Genomic DNA, 19,988 nt, shown 5'->3' with positions numbered 1-19,988 from the left:
GACGGGGGAGCCTGGCATGTTGCAGTTCATGGGGTCGCAGAGTTGGACATGAATTAGTGACTGAACGACAACAACAAAGATCAAATAGAAAAAGAAAAAAAAAAGAACCCTGTGAAAACAGAAAACAGCACACAAGACAGAAGAAAATTTTAAAATATATACAATTGAGATCCCAAGGGATATTGTATCCATGAAATGAGGATGGGAGACTATCAGGAAGGAAGGTTCTAAGAATGAAAAAGCAGGGAAGGAGGGCCAATGTAAATGAGCAACAGGAGAGTAGACCCAGTGGAAAGGGTGGTATACAGGGCCTTTCAGAAGGTCAGGGAAAGTCTTGGTCTAAGGGGCCCTTGCCCTATGGGGCCAAGTAGCTAAACAGTTGTATTGTGATATATTTTACCACAAATTTTTAAACATTTAAAAAATTCCAAGAGCAGTCCTCTGGTCACTCATTTCTATCAGAGCAACAGCAATTATTCTGAGAAATTAAAATCACCACTGAAAATGCTACATTATAGTTTATTGTGATCCTAATTCAATCCAAGGTGACAGGTGAAATCATCTCTGCTATATTTATGTTTCTAGGGCAGCACCACCTGAGGACAATGATTGCCTTTTTAAAACACGATTCTGACATTAAAAGATTTCTGTTTCTCCATCCGTCATGTTCGAGTCATCTTGAATCTCATGATCTAGAGTCAGGCTGGCTTATTTCCGTTCTGTCACCCCACCCCAGCCATCAGTGTGTCTGACACCCTCTCCGGGTCATCTTCACTTCCCCAGAGAGGCCAGGTAGGCGTACCAGAACAGGGCCACCAAGTTTGCAAAAAGCACCCGGAACTGCCAGAGAGAACAGATGGTAGGGTAAGAAGTAAGAGGAAGGCCCTGGGCACGCTCATCAAGCACGAGGCCCCCAGGACAGCGCTCACCCACTGGTCAGCCCATCCACCCACTGCTGGATTTACTGAGTCTTTACTTTGCATGAGGCACTGTGCTTCGGCTCCCGCAGAGAGAAGTGAGGAGGACAGTCCCCCTGCCCGATGACATTAACCGGACAGTAGGGAAAACACTCCTTCACCAGTCACCTCAGCTCCTGGTAGGCCTCTCTCACCCCAGGACCAGACATCATGTGCATAGCTTCACTTGGCTCTTCCCTGACAACTCCATGACCAGTTCACTCAGACCCATCCTGTTGCCACTATCTGCTTCAATGATCCGACAGACGTACTCCCACCTAAAATCACCTTTAGTCAATTACTGAGTCTTCCCTGCACACGAGCTCCAAGAAAGTAGCAGTTTGGCCTATCTCATTAATCGCTCTAGCCCAGAGTCTACAGCCACAGGGCATACAGCAGGTGCTCAATATATATGTGTTGAATAAAATCCCTGCCCCTTAAGCACTCACCTGCAACCACCTTTTAGGGAGCTCTCTGACCCCACGCTTGCAGTACTGCCCCTAAGCTACTCAGAAGGATTCTATTTTCCAGCCTCTCTACTCTCACCCACAGGCCCCTTCACATCCTCAGCCGTTCTGTTTTCTCATGTCTTTATTTCATTCTCTATATGTCTTAGAACCTATGGTCCATATCCCCGGTTTTCTTCCCTTCCTGTTGCTCAGTTGTACTCTCTTGAAAAACCCCAATCCTCCTTGCTTCTCACCTGCCCCAGGCCCCTGCACAAAAGGGTCTTTAGCCTCTCTTGCCTCCCCCATCTCCAATCAGCCTCCTCTCCTATCTTTCACAATGCCAAGCTGACCACAACTTTATTCCCCTCAAAATACCCATCAGCCTCCCCTGCCCTACCCACCTCCCTCCCAGAGGAAACACAAGGTGTGGCCGGGAGTCCCCAGTAAAAGTGACCTCCTCTCTCTTCTCTGCTCAACAGGAAGAAGTGTTTCTCTGCTTATGTGCCATTCCCACCCCCACCCCCTCACTGGGGCAGCCTGGGGTGCCACGTGCATGTCACATGGCCACTCTTCTAGCTGGCAAACCTTCTCTTTCCCTGGACCACTGCTAACTCCTGTTTTCCCCCTGTGCATCACAAACTTGTAGTTTTCACAAACTTGTAGTTAAACTTTGTAGTTTATCTTCTACTTCTCCACCCACTCAGTCCTCAACAATCTGGCTTCAGCCCCATGGAGCCACTGAGATTGATCTTGGAAAGGTCATTTTTAAAGCTAATGGAGACTTACCGATTTTTATTTTGCTTTAACTTCCAACAACATTAGCTACTGCTGTCCATCACTGCCTCTGGTTTTCTGCTATCCTTGGTGTGTGTAGTGTGTGATTACTAAGCCCACTTTCTCCCTCCTCCCACCCTTTCAAGGTAGCTCTTTCCCAGGGGGGCTCTTGCCCCGGGTATCTTTCCTCTATCTAAAGCAGGGTGGAAACCAGCTTTTATGAGCTAATTTCAGGTAGATTACTTAAATAGTGTGCAGAAAAATCGTAACACAGCAAGCTGAGGCCTGGGAATTTCTGGAAAGGCCTGTTTGAGAGGTTGGTGTCTGGGAACTTAGATGTGGGTTCCCACTTTTCTCCAACTGATGAGAATGGCTCCCTGGGCCTAGAGTGCCTACAAAATCAGTGTGGCTGAAGATGAGTGCCTGCTCTCCTCCCCGGGGTCTGGAACTCTGGTGCAGGGAGCAGTGTCCATGTGCCAGCCCCAAGTAAAACCCTGGGCAGAAATATTGCTGTGGCTGACTCTGTGGGTAAATGATCACTTGCTCCCAGTAGCCCTCAGGGCAGGGAGCATGGGGCGCCTGCAACGGCTTCCCAGGACCCAGTTGTACATCCCTTCTGCATGGCCCTAATAAATCTAAGCCGTGAGCCTGTCCACCTGGCAGTGGTCTTGGGACCCAGTCACAGATGAGCTATACTGGGTGTGAAGACAGTGGACAATGGCAGGGCCTTCAACCACCCGGAGGGTGGCCCCTCAGCTGCCTGCCTAGGGCCAGCGGCCAGAGGTCAGTGAACTGGTTCACGCCCAGACGCCCTGCCCCTTACCACTCAGAGCCCGCCCCTGCCTCACTCAGGTTTGGCTCTGATGTCCCTGCGGGTGAGGCTGCCTTGGGTTGCAATCCGTGAAGCCCTGGAGGTGGGGGGTGGGGGTGGGCATCCAACCCTAGAAACCTGAGCACAGCCTGGGATGAAGGGGCACAGTGTGGACCCAGCTTGGGCCCCCCTATGTCGCTTTGCCTCCTCAAATCCAGTAATGGTAACAACTCGGGGCAGAGAGAAAAGCTTTGGGAGGAATCTGGAACCTGGGATGACCCCAAGGCTCGGGAGGAAGGCTGGGCTCTAGGGGAGCTTGAAGGCCCCTGTAGCTCCACGCTGGCACCTGGCTGGCCTCACCTGCACAGGGATATAGTTGATGTTAATAAACTGCACGGGTGTCCAGACTCTCCAGTTCATCCGCAGTGCCGGCCAGAACCCACTCTTCATCTTGGCAGTGAAAGCGGCGGTGTCCTGCCCCTGCAAAGGGGGGGAAACGCAGACCGTGAGCAATACTGGTCTTCCAGGTGAAGAACCCCAAAGCCTAACTCAGTGATTTCTTTGAAACTGCATGTTTTATTCCATTTATTTGGACATAGCACATGCGTGTGCTTGATCAGTGATACAGCCGGATGAACTAACAATCCAGTAGGAAGATCATTGGAACAGTGCTCTCATTGTGTGTGACCTTTGCCCGTGACCCCTGAGAGCTAAGCTGATGATGGTGTGATTCACACTGCTAACCTGGGCACCAGAATTACAGCTGCTGATGGCTCAGCTGTCAGTTCTTTCCAGAATAACCTCCAAAGCTGATGCATTTCATATCAAAACTTGTCAGGAGTTCTTTTAAAAAAATAGACACCAATAAATGATTGTAAATGTCACCTGGAAGGATAGATGCATAAGAGTACCCATCTTGAAAAAGAGTAAGAAAGGAAGGCTTGCTTTACTAGAGATTTTAAAAATTCTGTACAGTTAGGGCAATTAAAAAGTCTGGTGGTGGCAGTAGTGGTTTCGTCGTTAAGTTGCGTTGAGACTCCATGGACTGTAGCCCACCAGGCTCCTCTGTCCATGGGATTTCCCAAGCAAGAATACTGGAATGGGTTGCCATTTCCTTCTCCAGAGGATCTTCCCCACCCAGGGACTGAATCCACATCTCCTGCATTGACAGATGGATTCTTTACTGCTGAGCCACCCAGGAAGTCCATAGACCAAAGTATACCTCACACTATATTAAAAACAAACACGTAATACTACAGGAAAGCATAGGAGAATATTTCTATTATCTCTGGGCCTATCAAAATGTACAAAATAAAATCATAAGAGTAGAAGAAGAAAATACAGGAAAATATTTCCAGTATCTTCCTTTAAAGAAGCCTATGAAGGAAAAGACTGGAAGATTTGAATACATGACTTTTTAAGCTTTTGTATGGAGAACGACACTATAAAATACTTTATATAACTTACACAAACATTTTTATGAAGTTAAACACCTAAAAATGGGGAAAATATCTGTAACTTTTATTTGGCAAAGGATGGATATCCTTAACATGTATGAACATACAAATAAGAAAGAAAAAATGCAAACATTCTAAGAAAAAATGAGCAGAGTTAGTGGAAGAAATACAGATAAGCGTATAAAAAGATACCCAACCTCATAAAGGTACAGAAAATATTTTTCACCTGACTTCCCTGGTTGGGCAGTGGTTAAGAATCTGCCTCCCAGTGCAAGGGACACGGGTTTGGTCCCTGGTCGGGGAAGCTCCCACACACTGCACAGCAACTGAGTCGGGCACGACTGCTACTGGGCCCACATTCTAGAGCCGGAGAGCTGCAACTACTGACCCTGTGTGCCTAGAGCTTGAGCTCCACAACAAGAGTTGAGAGGTCTCTGGGGTCACAAAACTTGTGTCTGAATCCTGACTCAATGACTCACAGTTACAGCACCTTAGGCCAGTGTTTACCCCTAAATAACTGAAGGCCTCAGCTTCCTCAGCCGTCAAGTGGACGGACGTTAGGCTCAAAGATCTGAAGCACTGGATGCCGAGCTCAGTGCTCAATAGCTGTGAGCTGATGCTATCACGCTAGTAAAGTGATGCTTAAAATTCTCCAAGCCAGGCGTCAGCAATACGTGAACTGTGAACTTCCAGATGTTCAAACTGGTTTTAGAAAAGGCAGAGGAACCAGAGATCAAATTGCCAACATCCGCTGGATCATCGAAAAAGCAAGAGAGTTCCAGAAAAACATCTATTTCTGCTTTATTGACTATGCCAAAGCCTTTGTGTGGATCACAATAAACTGTGGAAAATTCTGAAAGAGATGGGAATACCAGACCACCTGACCTGCCTCTTAAGAAACCTGTATGCAGGTCGGGAAGCAACAGTTAGAACTGGACATGGAACAACAGACTGGTTCCAGATAGGAAAAGGAGTACGTCAAGGCTGTATATTGTCACCCTGCTTATTTAACTTATATGCAGAGTACATCATGAGAAACATTGGGCTGGATGAAGCACAAGCTGGAATCAAGACTGCCGGGAGAAATATCAATAACCTCAGACACGCAGATGACACCACCCTTATGGCAGAAAGTGAAGAAGAACTAAAGAGCCTCTTGATGAAAGTGAAAGAGGAGAGTGAAAAAGTTGGCTTAAAGCTCAACATTCAGAAAACTAAGATCATGGCATCCAGTCCCATCACTTCATGGCAAATAGATGGGGAAACAGTGGAAACAGTGTCAGACTTTATTTTTCTGGGCTCCAAAATCACTGCAGATGGTGACTGCAGCCATGAAATTAAAAGACACTTACACCTTGGAAGGAAAGTTATAACCAACCTAGACAGCATATTAAAAAGCGGAGACATAACTTTGTCAACAAAGGTCCGTCTGTCTAGTCAAGGTTTTGGTTTTTCCAGTGGTCATGTCTGGATGTGAGAGTTGGACTATAAAGAAAGCTGAGCGCCAAAGAATTGATGCTTTTGAACTGTGGTGTTGGAGAAGACTCTTGAGAGTCTCTTGGACTGCAAGGAGATCCAACCAGTCCATCCTAAAGGAGATCAGTCCTGGGTGTTCACTGGAAGGACTGATGTTGAAGCTGAAACTCCAATCCTTTGGCCACCTGATGCAAAGTGCTGACTCACTTGAAAAGACCCTGATGCTGGGAAAAACTGAGGGCAGAAGGAGAAGGGGACGACAGAGGATGAGATGGTTGGATGGCATCACTGACTCAATGGACATGGGTTTGGGTGGACTCCAGGAGTTGGTGATGGACACAGAGGCCTGGCGTGCTGCAGTTCATGGGGTCGCAAAGAGTTGGACATGACTGAGTGACTGAACTGAACTGATGCTATCATTCTGCACCACTGTAGGGAGGACAGACAAGGACAGCCTTTTTGGATAACAATTCTAGGAACTGACCAAGCAGGAATCCCTATACAACAGGGACAGGCATACGGTTTGTAACACGATGTCTGGATCAGAGAATGCCGGATGTGGAAGCAGCTTGTAGTGTGTGTGCCGTATGGAGAGTGTGGTCCCACATGTATCATTATGTGGTGGGAACTTTATGCGCCTTGGTAACATTTGCCTTATCCATGCAGGGTATTTGTTTTTTAATGAAAATATACTCACTTCCTATTTGGAAGGAAAAAATAGGGAGAAACTGCTGTGGTACCCTCAATCCTAACATAGGCACCCTTTCACTTTCTCCCATCTGATTTCCTAAGGACTTCCCAAATATTTCTTTTTACTATCAGGGACTCATTAGGAATCACAGGGAAGTTTAAACATCTTTCCTACCTCCCACCAGGGTCACTTTAGACAGCAATGGGTGTTCTCCTTACTAACAAGAACTTGAGATGTGGTTTCAAAATAAAACCCAAGTGAGAAGTGTTTACTTGCTGTGACTGGCAGAAATAAATCACTTCCAGGGCAGAACGTGACACATCTCATCACACAGAGGATGGAAAGGAGATGGTGAGGGTGGTAGGTAGTGGGAATGAGGTTGGGTGAACACACCTCTCAAGTTTTTCATTGCAACGTTAAGTCTGTACTGATAAGTTAACCTCTTCAGAGCACTTGTGATGTCCAGACTCCGAGTGAGCACAGGGTTCTGCAAGGTCCATGGACCCCTCTGGTGTCTGGTGAAGCCCATGCACCCACTTCCCAGAATCATGTTTTGAAATGTATAAAATAAAATATGTGGGAGTACAAAGAAGTCAATTATACTGAAGTACGGGAGTTGGTGATAGACAGGGAGGCCTGGCGTGTTGCAGCCCATGGGATCACAAAGAGTCGGACACAACTGAGTGACTGAACTGAATTGAACTGGACAGCTATTGAAACATTCAGAAAACATTCTTATAAACCAGTATATGTGCTTCTTCACTAACACATTCAGTGATGAGACTTGCCGAAAGGTGTTAAGAGTGATGAGCATAAACAATACTCCGGGGTAACTATGACAATGGACGTGGACAGCCCACTACCTAGGACGCTTACATTGGGCCAACAGGTGCTGCTAATACGACTGTGCTTTGCTTCTGATATTTCATAGATGACAATGTGAAACTTCAAGTTGAGTGAAAAGTTCAGAGACCCTCTGAATTCCACCAAAGCATCCTTATGCCAACGAACAGCTGGCGTGCACGAGTGCTAGAGACCAACCTCCAGGAAGTTCATGACAAGGAAGAACAATGACAGGAAGGCGGGTGCGAAGAGAAGGCGGTCCAGGAGGAGCCTCTTGACGCCTGCCAAGGGGACCTCGGAAGGGATCCAGCGCTCCATCAAGAGGTAGAAGAAGTGACCCAGCGGCCCTGTAAAAAAAAACCTGAGGCCCGCGGTGGGGGTGAGTTGGATACACCCTTCACCCTCAAACCCCAGATCCTAAAACCTGCCTCCCTGGAGTCCCTCAGCACTGACCACAGAGGTCTGTGTGGCCCTTCTAAAAAACATGCTTTCAATGCATCTGCTCCAGGCATTCATTTTTGCCTCTGACAGACCAGGCTTGTTCCTGCTTTGCAGCCCCTTGTCATCACATGGCTGGCTCCTTCTCAACACTGCTGGCTTGGAGAGTTCCTTCCAACTGTCCTAAATAACGAACCTACCACTGTCCCAGCCACTCTCTATTCCAGGTCCTGTCCATTTTCTTCAAAGCATTTATCACTGGATGTCATGGTCTCATTTGTTTATACAGTGCCCTCTCTTCACCCTTAGAAGGTAAATGCCACAAGACAGGATCGTGTCTGTCTGTTCACTGCTCTGTCTGGAACAGGGCCTGGCTCAGAGAAGGTGCTCGGTAAATAAACAGAGGCATCCCGGGTGTCAGAGCTTTTTATCAAACTCTCTCTGATCATTATCAGGGCTGAGATCTGGTGCTGTGCGCTGGCTTGTCTGTATTATTTTTCATTCCAAACAGCACAGTGTACTCAGGAAGAAAACTGAACCCTGCCACCACGTCTACTGGGTCAACAGATCTGAGACTCCATGAAATCCAGAATCAAAAGATGAGCAGGGGCCCAGGGGCCTTCCAGCTCCACAGTGCCAAGCCTTTAAACAAGTGGTTTTCCCTCGTCTTTCTCCACCCTTTCACAGAATGTTAACTGGCCCAGAGCAGGGCTTCTCAGGAGGAAGAGAAACAGGAAGACTTGAGGATGGAAAACTGTGACTAGATATGGGGAATGCATCAGAATCACTTCCAGGTAGAGGGATTATCACCCCCTTTTTGGAGGGATTAGGACTTTAAATACATTATGGGAAAAGCTGTGATGACTCAAGTTAGCATGCTTACAATACAAAAATGCTATTTGTGAATTTTGAATTGAAAAAAATCAATCCTATTGCAAAAGATTTCTAAATAATCCATCTATACAAACACTGTTGTTGGCCAGAGAACTTGGGGTGGATTTACTAGATAAAACTTCTGAATCTCTGTGCTTTTGCGATTAAAAAGTAGTTCAGAAATGACAATTTTCAGGATACCTAAGGATTTCTTTTCTGAATGGTTATGCTCTGAATTTAACAACAGAAACTAACTGGTCATATTTGAGTCTGTTTTTCTCTTTCAGAGTCTTTGGGTCTTGAAGTCTGATCTCAGGTTTAAGTGCTCTCAGGTCTCTCAGCTCAATTACTATGGCCACCCTCACCCATGCAATTCAAAATAAAAACCAAATAAAACTACAAAATAAGCGAAGCTAATGTTATCCATCATTCTGATTTTTCTCCCATGATGATTTCAATGCTTTTTTAAAAATTACTTTTCCGAATTGGGTAATTCCAGGTGTTGATATCCTAGCTTTGTCGCACTTAGCCTGCTACTGAGTAAACCAGTCCCTTTATGGAACTCACCCATAGATGGCATATCTGAGAGGCCCGCTGAAATCTAGCTTTTGAGAGCAGTTTTCTTTTTTCTGCTTCTTCTCAATCAACTGGGCCAGGAAGTTCCCAAGTGCTGACAAAATGCCGCTGTGGAGAGAGGGGTATTCAGAAAACAGAAGTGAACTACCGGGGCTGGGAGGTGGGGGGCATCTATTACTACACATAATTAGCACAGTGGTTCGAAGAACATGCTGGGGATGGGTGGAGATGAACCCTTATCAAAGCAGTGAAATGTTAAGTTCCCTGCATGAAAAGGTGGAGACAGCAGAACTTAATACACACACACAAGCATGGTAAGATTTCCAATCGGTGGGTTGTATAAGTGTCATATCTGGATTGTGATGCTATCCTATAACTTTGGAAAAAATTACCCTGTGTAGTTATAAAAGGGCAATGCAAGGGATCCTTATGACAAAAGCTTTCTGTATTTTGACTCCGGTGGTAGACACACAAACCTATACATGTGACAAAACTACATAGAACTTAACACCTACAGTCACGGAGGAGTACAAGAAAAGCTGGGGAAATCTGATTATGTTTTATGGTCTGTTATCTATGCAGTGTCCTGGTTGTGATACTAGTTTTACAGAATGTTGCCAATGGGGGAAATTGGGGGAAGTATACAAGGGATCTCCCTGTATTGTTTCTTACAACTACATGTGAATCTGAGCTTCCCAAGTGGCACTAGTGGTAAAGAACCCACCATGCAGGAAACACAAGAGACATGGGTTCGATCCCTGGATCGGGAAGATCTCCTGGAGGAGGGACTGGCAACCTACTCCTTATTCTTGCCTGGAGAATACCATGGACAGAGAAGCCGGGTGGGCTACAGTCCACAGGGTCGCAGAGAGTCAGACATGACTGAAGCAACCCGGCACACACGCACATGTAAATCTACAATCATCACAATAAAACCTTCAAATGGAAAGGTGCAGACAGGCCCAGCTACTAAATAATTGGTCTATAACTGCACTCTGAGAAGCTTTCTAAGCTATAAAGTCCAAAATTCCTGGACAAGACAAGGAGCCTCTTGATCTGATCTTTCACTACTTCTTCCTCATCCTCCTCCTTGGTTGTTGTTCATTTTCTCCAGGAACACAGGCCCATCTTCCACTCCACCACCATTAGATTGCTCCTCCCTCAGGACCTTTGCTCCGGCTGTGCCCTCTGCCCTCTGATTCCCTCTGTTGCATGGTCTGTTCCTTCTTCAGGCTTCTATTTAAGTGTCACCTCCTCAAATAAAATTTCCCTGACCACTTTATCTGTGTTATACATTTATCTACTTTTTGACTAGTTCTTTACTAGAATGCAAGATCCATGAGGGTAGGGACAGGACCTACTTATCTTAATCATTGCTAATGCTCCCCAGACAGGCAGCTGTACACATGTATGAAAGGCTGTATTAATAAAAGGGGACAAACGTGTAAAACGGATTAATTAAAAGGAAGGGGGGATGTCTCATAAAATGTTTAGTACTCCAAATCAAAGGGCCCACCTAACCGCAGCACGGAGGGCACCGTGTCAGCTTTCTCCCAAATGCAAAGCTGCTGAAGCATGTCTTAACACCTCCCACCAGGTCTAGCCTTCCTCTTCCTAAAGGCATTCACCTCAACACATTTAGTTCATCCTGTGGTGGTTGTGGTTTAGTTGGGAAGTCCTGTGCGACTCTTGGGACCCCAAGGCCTGTAGCCCTAGCCCGCCAGGCTCCTCTGTCCATGATTTCCCAGGCAAGAATACCGGAATAGGTTGCCATTTCCTTCTTCCGGGGCTCTTTCTGACAAAGGAATGGAACCCAGGTCTTTTGCATTGCAGGCAGATGCTTCACGACTGAGCCACCAGGGAATTCCCAGCCTATTCTGGACTCAAAACAAGAGGAGGTACTAGGGAAGCTCCAGTCTAACCTAGCCTCAAAACAAGAGCTGGTACTAACGAGCCGGAAGGTAGCAGCAGAACCCGCGCAGAGCCGAGCGGGTGATAGATGTTTCCCCCGTCCCCATTTACCCCGGACGACCACTACCTCCGGGGCAGAGGGGCCAGAAGCCCCGAGGTCTGCAGCAAGTCCTTCAGCTCGTGCACTCCTTTAGTCTGGTCCCTGGGTCCACATTTTAGGGTGTTTACGAGTTACAGCTCGGAACCGAATATACAGAACCGCACGTGCTAAGAGTTCTAGTTAATTTAAGGCAGCTGGAGGGTCATTCTGACACACCGGGATTTTGCCTTCCACATTCAAACCCCCACGTTGGATGCACCTATGGGGTTAGGTCACCGGCCGACGAGCTCTGGCCCGCGCCCCCACCCCCGCGCCACGCCCCGTCCCGTCCCACCCCGTCCCCTCCTCCGCCGCTCCGCGCAGACCTGGTGGCCGCTTTGGTGAGTACTGGGTAGAGCCGCAAGAGGCGCAGGTACTGGGAAAGTGCCCGCTGCGGGAGCGGCCCTACTGTAGCCTCCGTCCGCAGCTTCGACGCCGCCGGCGCCATCTCCTTCCCCAGGCCACGCCCACCGGGGACACCGACCCCACTCCTGGCCTGCGGGGCGCAGGGCCCAGGGCGCGGGGCGGGGACGGCCGGACATTTCCCGCCCCGCCGCGTCCCGCAGTGCCGCCTGGTACAGACCCCTGGATACGCGACGAGCACCTCCGCGCACTTTTCCCGGACTCCCTAACGGGCCACCTCCCCCTCGGGCGCCGGCGGCGATTGGAGCTTTGTGGGGCGGGGTGCGACGAGCCTCCTGATTGGGCGGTGGGGCGCTTCCGGCCTCTCGCGAGAGTTATTATGAGCGCGCCAAATTTCTACGGGGAAGTGGTGGTGGTGGCTGCAGCGTTATGGGTCTGAGGAATACCGGGCGACTGCGCGCGGAGCCGGGCGCGGACGGGGAGCCCAGCCGGTGAGACAGGTGGCAGGCGGGCGCCGAGGACATTCCTTTCGGCCTGACGGCGCAGGAGCACCCCCTGCTTAGCGCGCGCGCGCGTCATCCGTGGGCAGCGGCGAGAGCGCCTGGGGCGCGCCATTCGGCCGCCCGACGTGGCCTCGCGGTTAAGAGTCCGGCAGCTCTCCAAAGCTGCCCCCTCTCCCCGCCGTCTCCTTGTTGGCGCGGTGTCCGAGGTCCTCCGCCTGCGGCCCGGTGGCAGCGCCACGGGGAAGGGGCGGCTCTAGGACGAGGGTGGGGAGGGGGAACGCGCCACAGCCTGGCTCCTGCTGATGATGCGCTGCCCACGAGTTCTCAGGGTAGTAAGTAGCTGAGGGTGTCCGGTTATGCTAGGAGCGCGCGGAGGCCTTGCAGCCTAACCTTCGGTCGGCGCCTCAGGCCCGCGGTCGGCGCGTCTTGTACTGGAGTGAGGGCGGGGGGCCGCAAGGCTCCGGCCTCTCGGGTCCAGCCCTACTGCCTCCCGCGGTCGGGGCGGCCCTGACCGCGGTGTCGGCAAGGCTGCGGAGTAAGGAGAGCAGCTTCTGACTTAGTTCTAAGGTCAGAAGTCCTAAAAATTAAGATGTGACAGGGGTTTGTTCGTTCTGAAAGCTTTAGGGGAGAATCTCTTTTCTTGCCCTTTGTAGCTTGTAGAGGCTTCTTCCTCTCTTTTCAAAAACAACACTGTCACATTTCCAGCCTCACTCTCCTCTCTGTCTCTAATTTCTGGCTTTTATAAAGAACCTTATGATTACAGTGGGTCCACCCAGATAATCCCCATCTCAAAATACTTAAAGTCATCGCACCTGCAAACTCCCTTTGGTCATGTAAGATAACAGGTTCCTTGGATTAGGACACAGACATCTTTGGTGTGGGGGCTGTCAATTATTCTCTCTACAGCAGGTGGCTATAATTTTTTGTGAAAAATAAGGGTCCTTATCTTGAAATAGGTCATTCTGTTCTTCACGTGTAGGTGACCCAAAGAATATCTTCAGGCAAAAGAGTTTTTCTTAAGCAAAATTCTCTGATCACTTATGTTTATAAATTAATAACTAATGAATCATGTTACAGTAATTAAAGACATGAATTCTACACAGGCTTGGTTCAGATCTTTTGTTTTTTCTCTAACTAGTCTCTGTTTTGTATATTTAGCTTTCTTAGACTGTTTCCTTTCTTAGACTGCACCATTCTAGACACATACATATTTTTTCTCTGCTTATTGATTTATAATAAAGTAGCTCATTTATTTACATTAAGACAAAAAGTCATGGAGTATGGATTCTTAGCTGTACATTTTTGAGGAGTGGAGAATATAGTTGGCTTAACTAATAAAGAGGCCTTCAGCCCAAAATATACAGGAGCCAGAATCTCAGAACTGCAGTTTAAAGAAGAAACTATTAATAGCATTTGCTTTTTAAGTTGGAATGCTAATATGGTAATTATTCTGTTTTGAAGATGAATAAGCCATAATTATCGTATTCTATCTAGATGGGATCACACCTGTGAAATTAAAAGATTGTGAACAATTTGATTTTATTTTATTTTGGGGGGATTATTTTAATCTCTGGAATCAAAATAGGTTTGGATAGTTCTGTTGATGGAAAGTCTTTGTCAAGTACTTAATTTAAGGTTTATGATAAAATCTATATGAACAGTTATTTAACCCTAAGCTGAGGAAGGCTTGGGAGGGTTGAGGCAGATGTAACTGAGCTGGGAAGTGATTTCCCTTGTCAGTTGAGATAGTTCCTCTCACACTGAACAATGTTATATCCCCATTTTTATCCACATGTGGTTCTTCCAACATCTTGACTCAGGTGTCCCAGAAGGTATATCATACTTTTAAGGTACAGTTTATTCCACCACGAAAGGTATTTCTGTAACCCTAGTTTGCTCACGTGTAGTTTGGCAAACAGGAGAATATCAGTAAAATATGGAGATTGTATTGGTTCATTTGCAGTTTTCCCTAGGCAAGGGGATCAGAATCGAGTAGAATTCAACAATCTTCAGTAGAGAAGGAAAGAGCCCTTGGCTGGAGTGTGGCACAGATGTGTGCCCTGTTGGCTCTGTTTGAAGAAAATTTTATCTGAGTGCCTGTACCAGTGCCTCCCTCCAATCTCAGGTGGCGGGCTACACTTTTCTCCTATACTCAATAGTCATAAACCAGGACCTTGCCTCTCGTGTTATGCATTTAAACAAACAACTCTGTAGAAACATGGTTATTGACTTTGCTGTATAGAAATTAAAGCTACCTTTCAGTGTTATAAGCCAGCTAAAAGAGAAAATGGCTTAGCATGGAACACTGCTTTCTCTGTGCACTCAGACACTGAACTGCGCAGCCCAGCACACTGCAGCCATCCTTGTTTCACTTTCCTAGCATGAGATACACTTCCCCAGATGTGTTGCAGCCGCCTGGTGGTTGAATGAGTGCTGTGTTCATTTACATGTGCCTTGAAAAGTGTTCAGTATTTTTCCAACGCAAGTTACCTGACTTGAAAACACAAATGAATTAGTTCATTCAAGTTATCTCAAATAACTCTGACGTTACAGAATTTTTATTTGAAGACAACAAAAAGTATTTCTCTCTGTTTCTGTTGGTCTTCAATAAATGTCACAAATGCTATTTATCAAGCACCCACTCTACAAAAAATTCTGTCTGCACATCATATGTATCATGTGATTTAATCATCACTGTTGGTTTTTGGTAGAAGTAGTCTCCAACTTGGTCATTCTTTATTTTTTAAAAAGTTATTTATTTATTTATTGGCTGTGCTGGGTCTTCATTGCTGCGGGATCTTCCCTCTACTTGCAGAGAACCAGCGAGCCATGGCTACTGTCTAGTTACAGTGAGCAGGCTTTCTCGTTGCCGTGGCTTCTCTCGTTGCGGAACATGGGCTCTAGGTGCCCCGGCTTTAGTAGTTGCAGCACATGGGCTCCCGGGCTCTGGAGCACAGGCTCGATGGTTGTGGTGCTCCACGGCATGTGGGGTCTTCCTGGACCATGGATCAAACCCAAGCTCTGAAAATCCTGTGTGGTCGAATATGGTTAATTGCATTTTTTGCAAGAAACAAACTAATAATAAATTTGAGTACCATCATTTTAAAAATAGAGAAAACTTTTTGAGATAATTGTAGGTTCTTAGCAGTTGTAAGAAATTACCCAGAAGGAAGACCCAGAGGGATGGGATGGAGAGGGAGATGGGAGGGGAACACATGTAAATTCATGGCTGATTCATGTCAATGTATGGCAAAAACCACTACAATATTGTAAAGTAATTAGCCTCCAACTAATAAAAATAAATGGGAAAAAAATTAAAGAAAAAAAAAAATTACACAGACTAACCCTTAACCTAGTTTCCCCCAGTGGTAACAGCTGACATGAGTGCAATGTCACAACCAGGAAATTGACATGATACAACAATGCATGAACACTCGTTTACGTGTGTGTAGATTTAGTTCTGTGCACTTTCTGTGTTCGTGACCCCCACCACAGTCAAGTCACAGAACAGTTCTGACCCAAGGGTCCCTTATGCTACCTTTTTATAGCCACAGCCATCTCCCTTCCTCCATTAATGGCTAATCTGTTCTCCATCTCTAAAGAATGCTATATAAGTGGAATAAAGTATGTAATTTGGGGGAGTTGGTTTTTTCACTCAGCCTAATAATTCCTTTGAAACCACTCTAGGTTATTGCATGTATCAATAAGTTTGTTATTGATGAATTGTATTCCATGGGAAGGATATAACACAGGTTAATTATTCACCTGTTGAAGGGTATCTGGGTTGTTTCCACTTCTTGTCTATAATGAAAAAGTTGCAGTGAATGTGCACATGCAAGTTTTTTGTGTGAGCATGAGTTTTCTTTTGTCTGGGATAACTGCTCAGGATTGCAATACTGGACTTTATGCATTTTTTTTAACTACCCCATGAGGCAGCATGTCCAGCCAAGATTGTTTTTATTAGTGTTCTAGTTACATAGTTAAACAAGTTTTGACGTCAGTATGATGTCAAACAATATGACATCCCAGTCATATTTTTCCTATGAGTCCTGTTTTCTTAATGAGCATTTTTCAGGGATGCTCCTACCATGTCACATCTGAAATGCTTACACTGGGTGGGCTGAGGGTTGCGGGTGTAGAGTGTCATGATCAGTGGAGACTGGATTTCCCTCCTTTCACTCAGGGATGATGGCCCCTCTTCCTCTGTCTCCGCACTCAAGCGTCTGGAGCGCAGTCAGTGGACAGATAAGATGGATCTGCGGTTTGGTTTTGAAAGACTCAAGGAGCCGGGTGAGAAGACAGGCTGGCTCATCAACATGCACCCTGTAAGCTCCTGTGCTTTTCCTCCATCTTCCTCCTCCCATTCAGGAGGGCAGCACAGCCCTTATCTGAAGAGTAGGTGACACCTGGAGGGAACATGTTGTGGACCATCCAGGTAGAGATGGGATTGTTTGCAGGTCTCCTGCTTTCCTCTTTAACTTGTCCGGGTCATTAAGAGGTCACTGGAATAACAAAGATGAGGGGCATCCCTGTTACCCATAAGAATAAAGCTTTCAAAGATGAGGAGGAGACAGAGAGATTCCCATCTGGATGCTGTTATGACATGATTCTTGTGAATGGGTCTGGTAGAGTTTATGCAAAGGTGGAGAAAGATTTTGTTTTTAAAGTACTCAGTTTCCCAGAGAAGGAAGAAAAGGCTCTTTTACTTTGTAGAGGAAAACCTTGTGCTCTTGTTGACCGACTCTCTTGCAGACTGAGATTTTAGATGAAGATAAACGCTTAGTTAGTGCTGTGGATTACTACTTTATTCAAGACGATGGGAGCAGATTTAAGGTAAGGCCCTTGAACCCCAAGAAGCTAAAAACCACTCAGTGATAAGGCATAACTGGGCCCAAAATGACGTGTGTCCTTTTAGCTCTGCAGCTGTGAGGAGAGAGGGGTTATGGGAGACTTGTAGCAGGCAGCTGCCTGAAGCTCTTCAGGAACATGGGCCCCATGAAGCCACACTAGTCTCCACTTAAGATATCCTAAGAGAAGCTAGCTCAGGAAGACTGAAAGATGAGCAGTATTGTGTCTCTTAGACTCTTGCCCTTGTGATATGTGCAAGTCTAATTTTCTGTTGTATCATCTCTCTTAAGATATATCCAGGTCAATGACGCATTGAATCTAGGCTGCTCACAAGTGTAATAAAAACAGCCTATCTTCATTTTTCTCATTTTTTTCTTTGTCATCACCCCAAATGGGCTGTGATTCTTGCAGGTGGCCTTGCCCTACAAGCCATATTTCTACATTGCAACCAGAAAGGTAGGTCTGTGGTTTATGGCATTAGGTCAAATGACCTTAGCCTCATCTTGTGGGAGAGTCAAAACTGGAAATAAAGAGGCTTCTAGAGAAACAGGCAAGGAAGGAAATAGATTTTTCTAATGGGATGTCTTTTCATTCTGTTCCTGATTTAGGGTTGTGAGCGAGAAGTTTCATCTTTTCTTTCTAAGAAGTTTCAGGGTAAAATTGCCAAAGTAGAGACTGTCCCTAAGGAGGATCTGGACTTGGTGAGTATCACCCAGCCCTTCTGGGTAAATTAGGCTGGGTCTGCTCTGCCCATGGGGTGAGATGGAGGAGGACATGTTTGGTACCTGTGGGGCAGTGAAGATAATGGACTTTCATGACTGTCCCTACCTCCTCCTCAAAAACTCTAGTGGCATTGTTGGTGCCACGTGCAGAGTTGAACAAGTTGCTTTGGAGTTGCCAACTCTTCACCTCATTTATGTACCTTTGACTCATTCTCCCCTTATTTTCTCTCTCCAACGTAGTATTTTTTTCGCTTGAACTCATGAACACCATCTCTTCACTCCATAGCCAAATCACTTGGTTGGTTTGAAACGAAATTATATTAAGCTGTCCTTCAACACCGTGGAGGACCTCGTCAAAGTGAGGAAGGAGATCTCCCCAGCTGTGAAGAAAAACCGGGATCAGGGTCATGCCAGTGACGCCTACACAACTATGCTCTCCAGGTAAGCTTCGTTCACATAAGCAAAGCAGCCAGTTGGTTCATAGGACTGTTTCCCATTTATCCTAAGTTTACAAGATGAACAGGACATGGGAAAACTCAGCAATGAATTTACCTTAATGATTGGCTTTGTTCAATGCGAAACACTTAAGAGCAATTAGTTAGACTTTCTTATATGTTCCCTTTGTGTTAAATTAATGGTGGATTCCCAGGTTGTAGTTCAGCTGTCCCTCCTTTCTTACATGGGGATAGATTTGGCTTCAAACTGAGTTTCTGTAACAATAAAGACATTTTATATTTCTGATCCCACCACCATAACAGAGTCTGTTTTCATGGTTTTTAGAAATCGTTAAGATGTCTGCAAATTTTATTAAATATCTAGATTTATGTAGCACATCCTCTCCAGAGAACCCTGGTTATTATACAGAGAAACTTAAAGGACAACAAACACTGTTCATTAAACATTTAAACATCAACAGTAATAAGAAACAGGGTAACAGAGTAAGAAGAAATCTTGGCTAATTAAAAGTTATGATGACTTCAACATACCAGATGGCCAACAGGCACATGAAGAGATGCATAACATCTCTAAATGTTAGAGAAATGCAAATTGGAACTATAATGCGGTACCACCTCATGCTGATCGTCGTTAAAAAGTCTGCAAATGACAAACACTAGAGAAGGTGTGAGAAAAGGCAGCGCTCTTAAGTTATTGGCAGGAATGTAAATTGATCCAACCACTTTGGAGAACAGCATGGAGGTTCCTCCAAAAACTAGCAATAGAGTTGCCATATGACCCAGCAGTCCTACACCTGGGCATATATCCAGGTAAAACTATAATTCAAAAAGACACATTCACCCCTGTGTTCATAGCAGCACTGCTCACAGTAACTGAGACACGGAAACAATCTAAATGTCCATGAACAGATGAGTGGATAAAGCTGTGGTTCATATATACAGTGGAATACTACTCAGCCATAAAAAAGAATGGAATAATGCCATTTGCAGCAACATGGGTAGACTTGGAGATTATCATACTAAGTGAAGTAAATCAGAAAGAGAAAGACAAATATCATGTGATAACACTTAATATGTGGAATCTAAAATTTGACAAATGAACTTATCTATGAAACAAAAATAACCTCGTAGACATAGAAAACAGACATGTGGTTTCCACGGGGTAGGAGTGGATTGGGAGTTTGGGGTAGCAGATGCTAGCTATTATATATAGGATGGATAAACAACAAGGTCCTACTGTATAACACAGGAAAGTGTATTCAACATCCTGTGATAAATGATAATGGAAAACTATTTTTAAAAGAATGTGTTTATGTATATAACTGAATCATTTTGCTGTGTAGCAGAAATTAATACAACATTGTAAATCAACTAAAAAAAGACATGCAGAAATTTATGATGATTTCGGAAAAGAGCTAATTGTATCCTCTGGCAAAAGTAGATCAGTTTGGGACCCTGGATGTTTCTGCACCAGCACCCCCTGCCCAGTGGCTCATTAATGACTTTTCAGAATACTGCAAGTTGTATCCAGGGACTGAGTCCCCAGAGGCCTGAGCCCTCTCTAAAACTCATTGCCTTTTTCTTCCCTTTAATAGTCCATTCAGTATTTGGAAGCTTAGTGGACTAATATTGGAGTGAATATTCTAGTGACAGTGATTCCCACTCAGATATGATAAGAATAATTATGACACAGAAATAGTTAC

The 19,988-nt window shown here is 45.7% G+C and overlaps 2 protein-coding genes across 3 annotated transcripts in view; one reads left to right on the top strand and one right to left on the bottom strand.

Annotated features, from left to right (window-relative positions):
- Positions 1 to 505: 505 nt before the first annotated feature.
- Positions 506 to 12,034, bottom strand: PXMP2 (peroxisomal membrane protein 2). Its single transcript, XM_043902200.1, has 5 exons — positions 11,721 to 12,034; positions 9,336 to 9,452; positions 7,656 to 7,818; positions 3,351 to 3,470; positions 506 to 840 (listed from the first exon to the last, which is right to left on the bottom strand). The coding sequence occupies exons 1-5, from the start codon at positions 11,840 to 11,842 to the stop codon at positions 772 to 774; spliced, it is 591 nt and encodes a 196-aa protein (XP_043758135.1). The 5' UTR covers positions 11,843 to 12,034; the 3' UTR covers positions 506 to 771.
- A 102-nt stretch (positions 12,035 to 12,136) lies between these two features.
- The window catches only part of POLE (DNA polymerase epsilon, catalytic subunit), a 56,035-nt gene continuing 48,183 nt past the window's right edge, over positions 12,137 to 19,988 (top strand). For both annotated transcript variants that reach the window (XM_043902196.1, XM_043902194.1), the window contains exons 1-6: positions 12,137 to 12,248; positions 16,444 to 16,585; positions 17,013 to 17,093; positions 17,520 to 17,564; positions 17,717 to 17,809; positions 18,117 to 18,271. In XM_043902196.1, the coding sequence (XP_043758131.1) occupies positions 12,187 to 12,248; positions 16,444 to 16,585; positions 17,013 to 17,093; positions 17,520 to 17,564; positions 17,717 to 17,809; positions 18,117 to 18,271 (578 nt within the window). In that variant the 5' untranslated portion in view covers positions 12,137 to 12,186. The remainder of the gene's footprint in view (positions 12,249 to 16,443; positions 16,586 to 17,012; positions 17,094 to 17,519; positions 17,565 to 17,716; positions 17,810 to 18,116; positions 18,272 to 19,988) is intronic.

Source organism: Cervus elaphus, chromosome 5 (genome assembly GCF_910594005.1).
Source record: "Cervus elaphus chromosome 5, mCerEla1.1, whole genome shotgun sequence".
Classification (NCBI taxonomy): Eukaryota; Metazoa; Chordata; class Mammalia; order Artiodactyla; family Cervidae; genus Cervus; species Cervus elaphus.
Note: the sequence above shows the minus strand (reverse complement) of the source record. Positions and strands in the feature narration are given on the sequence as shown.

Coding starts and splice junctions, on each gene's coding strand:
- PXMP2 (XM_043902200.1), bottom strand. CDS start 11,842: ATGGCGCCGGCGGCGTCGAAGCTGCGGACGGAGGCTACAGTAGGGCCG. Junction 3,471..7,655: donor TTGTCATGAACTTCCTGGAG/GTTGGTCTCTAG, acceptor CCCCCTTTGCAG/GGGCAGGACACCGCCGCTTT. Junction 841..3,350: donor TCAACTATATCCCTGTGCAG/GTGAGGCCAGCC, acceptor TCTCTCTGGCAG/TTCCGGGTGCTTTTTGCAAA.